Genomic DNA, 7,183 nt, shown 5'->3' with positions numbered 1-7,183 from the left:
AAGACGTGCGACTCGTTTGAAATCCGTCATAACAATTGTCCAACGTGCTCGCCATTTAGCGAAATCGATTAACCTCTGCGATGGAAATGAAAGTCTTGGCGCCTCCAGTTCGATTGGGTGAGCAGCTTTACTCCTTACGAGTAGCCAGGTCCGAGTATCTGAGAAGATCGTCTTCGAAACACTCGGTGCCGAATCCATGTTCCAGTCGCACAGTCCATCCGACGCTGTATTAAACGCTCGTGGAGCTGCCACCAAAAACGGCTTGCGAAGGCCGAAAAGTAGGCGTGGAATTTCCTGCATTGTCAAAATGAGATTTCGAGCATTGGTACGTCGCTTTGCAAGCGCCAGGTTTATGATCACTGAAGAGTCAATGATGATCCAAATTGGAGTTGCACGCTCGTGTTGGTAGGGCCCCCGTAAACCCGTTAAGAGCCCGTTGTGCTTCCATCTAATTGTTGGTTCCTCCAGGAAATATAGTACTGGTGGTCCACCATAATAGTGAATTTGCCTCCGACCACACGCAGCTGGCGTGGGCGCTTATATTTCCGTGACTACGGGTACCACCATCGAATGGCATGATGATCGAAGGAGATCCTGCCTCTGTGATAGGATTATGGCTATCAGCAGACACTGGTCGGTTGATTTCGAATTGAGGCGAACGAGCAGCGAAGTTTGAATATGAATTAAAAATATAAACGCGTGCAGGATGTTGAACGTCTCTGCGCCATCAGGTTAGAGTGTTTGGTGATTGTCCTTCAAGTCTCCATGCCGACGCTTCAAATACTGGAGCACGTCGTCCTTAAGTGTTACTAGGTCATGGACGTTCTTACAGCTAGGGAAGTCGCGTCCTCTCTTTGTCTGAAATCGTAAGCAGGTAGATGTACCCACCTTCTTCGGTATTAGGGTCAGAATAGCTGAGAGGAATGTGGAGCGACTTTGTTGTAACCGGGGGTTGTGGCGTCCTTTGTTTGGCCGTGACCGATGATCAGAGCGTCGCGATAGAACCGCCTCTTGTCCACGTGTCAACAATTGCTGTGTCAATGACGTCCGCCGAATCATGGGATAATATCGCTCGAACCTCAGGTACGAGTGACGAGGCGAGCGCGTTATCACGAATCGACTGAAACAAACCTGTGAACACGTATGTGTACAAATTGATCGTGGCGTACACGAGAATTTCTGGAGCTCGATCAAGTGTGTCCGTCATTGCGATGGCATGCACAGCGCTAAAAACCTCAGCAACCGGCCGAGGGTTCCACTCGATGGCGTATTCTTGGACTCGAGAGAGAGCCTGGCGGAGGTTGGATATAGTAGCTGTGTGTACCGTTGGCACTGTGTCTCCGGATCCCCACGTGGCCGAGTCGTGGGTCACTGAATGCCTCCCGCCGCTCTGCGCAGGGGGAGGAAGAAAATGGTAAAGTGGACGAGTCCCGAAGTTGACGGTGAAAATCATTTTTGCAGTCACTTTCGCTACCCAGTAACGCTTGCAAAGAATTTCGTGATGCTGAATTGGCGAAACACGGTCCAGGAGCGGCATTTGCCAGTATCGAATTAAATCGCTTTCGACTTCCCTACATTGTGGTCGTGGTCCCACGCGTGACGTCTGATGAACCTCAAGCTCAGTTGCTGGTGGTCGAAACGTTGTCGCTCTAGATGAACCTCAAGCTCAGTTGCTGGTGGTCGAAACGTTGTCGCTCCAGAGGTCAGATCCTCAATCGCCTGTCTCAGCGATGCTCGCCCAAAATCGTCGTCATCATTGGTCCTGCTGCGTGAATGTCCGGCACTTTCGCGATAGTGGTAATCGCGCGAACGCAGGGCTCGCGAGTCTCGTGGCTCCTCGAGTGCTTGATGTCTGTGCACATTCGCGTCTCACCTTGAAGACGGCTGGTGGCGATGGTCAACTGATCGCTCCGAGTCACTGCTGCGGTGTCCGCGTGAACTGTCATCGAAGACAATGTCGCCCCGAGTCGTAGCCATCTCACCGGGAGATTCGCTGAGGTGACCTTCGTGGTCACGTGGACGGGGAGATGGAAGTGCCCCTGTACGATGTAGCGTCGGGTCCCTCGGTGGTCGACCAACCGAGTCGCCGTGGTACACCGTGCCGCGGCTGCGAGAGCGTGAATGTTGGCGGGCCCGGCTGCGACTCCGATCGCGATGTCTGTCACGGGTCCGGTCGTGTAAATGGTGTGAAACTCGCTGGTACGGACTGCGACTTCTGCTGCGTCGACTGCGGCGTTGACGGGAACGTTCCCGGTTACGCTGTGGCTGCTGGCCGCGTACGACACAAGTTCGGTCTACCGGAATCAGCGGGGATGAAGCTGCTGCGGCTTCTGGTGGCGCGCCCGACTGTACTATCTGGTAAGATTGTTCAACTTATCGTTGGATCCATTGTTGTGTAGCTTCTACCAGCCTCTCCGTCGACTGGGCCATTGCGAGCATAACAGCCATCGTTTGTGCACTCATGTAATGAGCTATCTCCGCTGTAGTGGCCGCCGAAGATTGTGGTACATGTTGTATCGTGGCGGATTGCCTCGTGTAGTCGCTGTTCGCTACCCTAGGAATATCTTGAGCCTGATCTCCTTGTCCGCAAGGGGAAGCCGTCACACCACTAGGAACCACCGGAGTGACGCTTCCTAGAAACCACGCCTCCGGAACTGGAGCTGCCAGTCGAGGTGATGAATTGAAGCTGACTATGTTTCGAGCGTCACTGGGCATTGGTCCTCCGCGTGAGAATCCAACCGCTAACATCTCGGTCGACGTGTCCGAGTCTGTGTCTGCGTCTTCGTCAAGGCGCCGAGCCCTGGATGCTGTAGGCCCGATGTACTTGCGAACGTGACCGAGCGGAGTGACATCAAGTGCGCGTCCAACTTCGAAAGAATTGGTATAGCCTCCATACCAAAGTCAACTGCTGTATCAGAGCCGACAGGTACAAACGTCGATTTAACTGTCTAGATAAATCGCTGTCCGACTGAGTTCCGACCTTTAATTCTCGTCAACGGGAACTAAAACGCGTTGTGCGTCGTACCGGATTGGATAAAGGACTGGCGTACCGTGACGTCAGCCCACCATGAATACGTCGCAAGAAATCTGACATTCTCATGCTACGTTACACGGTAAAAATATGCAAGCGTCTGATGCCGAGGTTGGTTGACGGACGGACACCACGCAGAAGTAGCTGGTACTGAGGCGTAGGCGCGCCCCAGACATAGTGGTGAAGGTTCTGTATGCCACGACTTGTCCAACGAGAAACACGTTCATCAAATTCTCCACGTATTCAAGGCCGCTACGGCCGTCGCCCGCCGCGACGAAACACGTTCTAAATCGTACGAATCGAAATAGCATTAATACTTAGGCAGGGGTGCCCGGTCGCGCCGCTGCCCTTCATCATCGCAGCAGAGGTGCTGGCTTTAGCCATTTGGCAGGCCCCAGAATTGCAGGGCATTGAAGTACCGGGATCAGAAGATCAAAGACACTTGTTCTCGGCCTTTGTAGATGACTCTACTCTATTTCTGCAGCGAGCTCAGCAGATCCCCCGAGCCATGCAGATTGTGGAGCGCTTTGGTAGACTGTCTGGTCTACAGGTCCAGTCAGCCAAAAGCATGCTCATCTTCCTGAATAAGACAGTCGAGTTGACTCAGTTCCATGGCCTGCCGGTCCTGAAACATGGAGATACGGTCCGTTATTTAGGCTATCAAGTGGGCACCGGAGCGTTGACGGATGTGAATTGGGCCACACGCATTCGGAACATTCAGCGAAGACTGGCAACGGCTATGAGATTAGCGAACAGTGTGGAGCATCGGGTGACGATCTTAAATGTTATTATGTTACCGTCCGTGCACTTCACTGCGGCAGCGTTCGAGAAGCCCCTATGGGCAGAGAAGCAGATTCTCAACCTGCAAAAACAGTTCCTATGGAGACACAGCACAGCGACACATACGAGTCGGCACAAGGTGAATCCGGGACTTGTATATGCCCCAAAGCCGGCAGGAGGAATGGGGCTGGCATCAGTTCCTATACCATGCCAGACCCAGAGAGTTAAACACACCATACCGTGGCTCGTGCAACGCAAAGACACTTACTGGTCTGCATGGAAAGCTTGGGTCTTTCGCAGATCAACGAGTGAGTGGGGTGAAGTTATATCTCCGACTAACGGGACCGCTAAGGCAGCCACACGAGTCAGAGGACAGCCTGGGGAAAGAGTGCAGCAGCTGATGACTACTTGGCTCCAACCACCTGATGACCTTTCAGCAGACTCCATCTTGAAGTACCAGACGGATCTTGAGCAACTGGAAGTAGACTCTCTTAGCTGGACTGTAGCAGGAAGATGGATCATCGAGCTACCAAGGGTATTGGAGTCACCGTGGAGGGAGATGACGGCGTTAGTTGAAGCATTCTGGCCGGCATTCAAATGGAACGCCAACCCGTGGATATTAGACAAGAGTGGAAACACACTCAGCAATAAAAAATACGACAGGATTCAAAGCTGCACAGTCGAGGAACTTCATATCACGCGTACAGCGGAGACGACTTACGCCTTCTCAATCCCGGTCGAAGGAGCAGTGGAACATCAGCAGGCAAAGTTGAGGAGATGGGGCCTACCAATACTGCTGAACGCGCCGACGTTAGCAGTTGGAGCGATACTGCACGTCCGGCCATGTAATGCAGCTTTCCAAGATCCTTCATCTCAAAACGTTCTCGTAACATTTGCTTCATTTTGTTGATGAGATTCATGCTGGGGCCAAACAAGATCAAATCATCCACATACAGTGGAATAAAGACCAGCTGCCCGTCAATTACTTTTACAGCCACACAAGGTTCACATTTCAACATAGTAAACCTATGCTCTTCCAAGAAAGACTTCAAAAGTTGAAACCACACTCGTGGTGCTTGTTTTAAGCCATACAGACTTTTCAACAAGCGACACACCCAATCTTCTTTTCCTTTTTCCTTGTATCCTTCTGGCTTATCCATTTATACTTCAACATCAATTTTGCCATTTAAAAACGCAGTGGTAACATCCATTTGGTGTATTTCGTAATCCCAGACTGCGGCAAACGTTAAGAGGACACGCAGCGTTTCAAGCCTGACCACAGGTGAGTATACCTCCAGGAAGTCAATACCACAGACTTGCATAAAGCCTTTAATTACAAGCCTCGCTTTGTATCGATCAATCTCACCATTCGGCAAATATTTAATTCGAAACACCCAACGGTTCTTCAACACCTTCATGTGTTTCCTGCGTGGTAACAATTTCCACGTGCCATTCTTAAGTAACGCTTCATATTCGGCATTTGTTGCACGCTTCCACTGCATATTTTGCTCGCACTCTATTGCTTCTTTGTATGTTTCTGGCTCAGTTACAGCACTCTCTGTCATGCAGCAATAGTCTTGCCACCATGAATTGGCTTTTTCTTTTGCCATTGCGTGCTGAAGCTCCTCACGAGCTCTCACCCATTCAACAGAAGAAGAACACACAGATGTGCTCTCATTCTCAATCGCATTTGAATAACCAATATGAATGTGGTCACTTAACCACGGCGGTGGTTTACTCACCCGTCCACTCCGGGTTGTGTAACCTTCTGCACTTGCACCTTTCGGAGCCACATACTCTCGCAGCCCTCTAGATGAGGAAGTTGTCACGCCCCCCCTTGCTTGAGAGCCCACGAGATTCTGCTGGCATCTTCGTGCTCGTGCTCGTGCTCGTCATCTCACGAGACACTGAAGTGGAAATTGCCTCTGTGCATGGAACCTTTGATGGTTCTGATGCCGGTGCCTCGCACCGCATTTTGCTCCTCTTACGTTGAGACTCAACAGTCTCTGAGGCGCCACTCTTGGTCCGACCTCTTTTCTTATTGCATTTATTGCACTCACTAGATTGACTATCAGTCTCGGATGTGCCACTTGCACAATCTAGTTTGTCAGCGTGACCACTTTTGGCCCCACCTGACCGTGCATCACACTCTGTATCTGCCCCACCTGGACGGTCATCACTTACGATGTCATCAGCCCCACCTGACCGATGACCACCTTCTTTACCGTCACCATTATCGCTTTCAGCTTCGTGCATGTCTTCGAGCATGGGTTCGACATTGCTATCGATACCAAAATACTCATTGGTTGACACAACACGTTGATCAGAAGCACTCTGCTCTGATGCATTGCTAAGAAGCCGACCATGTTTATCTTCATAAAATACAACAGTGTGGCTGTAGAAAGATTTGTTGGTACTGCTATCCAACAAGCGATATCCCCTCTTCTCACGGGAATACCCAACAAATACAGCCTCTCGAGCCTTTGCGTCCAATTTACGCCTTTCCACTTTATCCACATATGCCAGGACTGCACATCCAAACGTTCTCAACCGAGCATACTCCGGGGATCGACGATGCCATACTGCATATGGAACTGTATTCCGAAGGGATTGATTTATCGGAGCTTACCCTGTCCTCACTACCTAGGTCATCCAATCACCAACTGTAACGGGCCATGTGTATACTCCGTTACTTGCTTACACTGTAGTGTTGAGGAAGCTCGCAATAGGACGACTGAGTCTTAGGTTTAAGGAGAAATCAACTCTGACTTTATTTTACAGCCATGGCCACAGCCCTGGCCACTCAAATACACGTCATATTCCAATTTGGCTAATAATGAGCCTTGCTCCCCATATATCAGCCAATGGCACGACAGAAATTCAGAACACGCTAGTCGTTTGCTGATGCACCTACTTATGTAAAGAAATCTCCGGGATATTTGGTACAAGGTACCAAGGTCGTTCAAAGCCAACCATTGGTTAAATGACATTGCATTTCTATAGGTAACTAATAGTTTGTATTAAACCCAAACTTAACCTACCTATAAATATACTCAGTTTACAATCTACCTTATTTAGGTCACTTCGCTCTCTTTAATTAAAGAGGGGACCTGTGAACTGCCGTTCACTGAGAGTTTGTAAACTCTCGGAAGATAACTTCCTCTAGCGCAAGGTGCTGTGTGACCCCGTCACACTTGGTAGCACTAGTAGTCAATCCACGCCACCGCGGGTAGACTACCTGAACCTCTCCGAAGCTCGTTGCCATGGATAGGAACGACTTCTCCCATATGAACGACTCTCAGTTCGAGTCGGTTCGGAAGATGACAGGCATCTTCGGGACAAGTGCAAGTGCTCCACGAACATGGAGCACGG

The 7,183-nt window shown here is 50.4% G+C and overlaps 1 protein-coding gene across 1 annotated transcript; it reads right to left on the bottom strand.

Moving 5' to 3' along the window:
• Positions 1-732: 732 nt before the first annotated feature.
• PITG_15199 (uncharacterized protein) lies at positions 733-1,537 on the bottom strand (the record flags this gene model as incomplete). The annotated part of the gene is made up of 2 exons (XM_002898618.1): positions 733-858; positions 1,079-1,537. 2 exons carry the CDS (start codon positions 1,535-1,537, stop codon positions 733-735), a joined length of 585 nt encoding a protein of 194 aa, XP_002898664.1.
• Between the last annotated feature and the right edge of the window lie 5,646 nt (positions 1,538-7,183).

Source organism: Phytophthora infestans, genomic scaffold (genome assembly GCF_000142945.1).
Source record: "Phytophthora infestans T30-4 supercont1.35 genomic scaffold, whole genome shotgun sequence".
Classification (NCBI taxonomy): domain Eukaryota; phylum Oomycota; class Peronosporomycetes; order Peronosporales; family Peronosporaceae; genus Phytophthora; species Phytophthora infestans.
The sequence above is the reverse complement of the archived record's forward strand: the minus strand, read 5'-3'. Positions and strand labels throughout refer to the sequence as shown.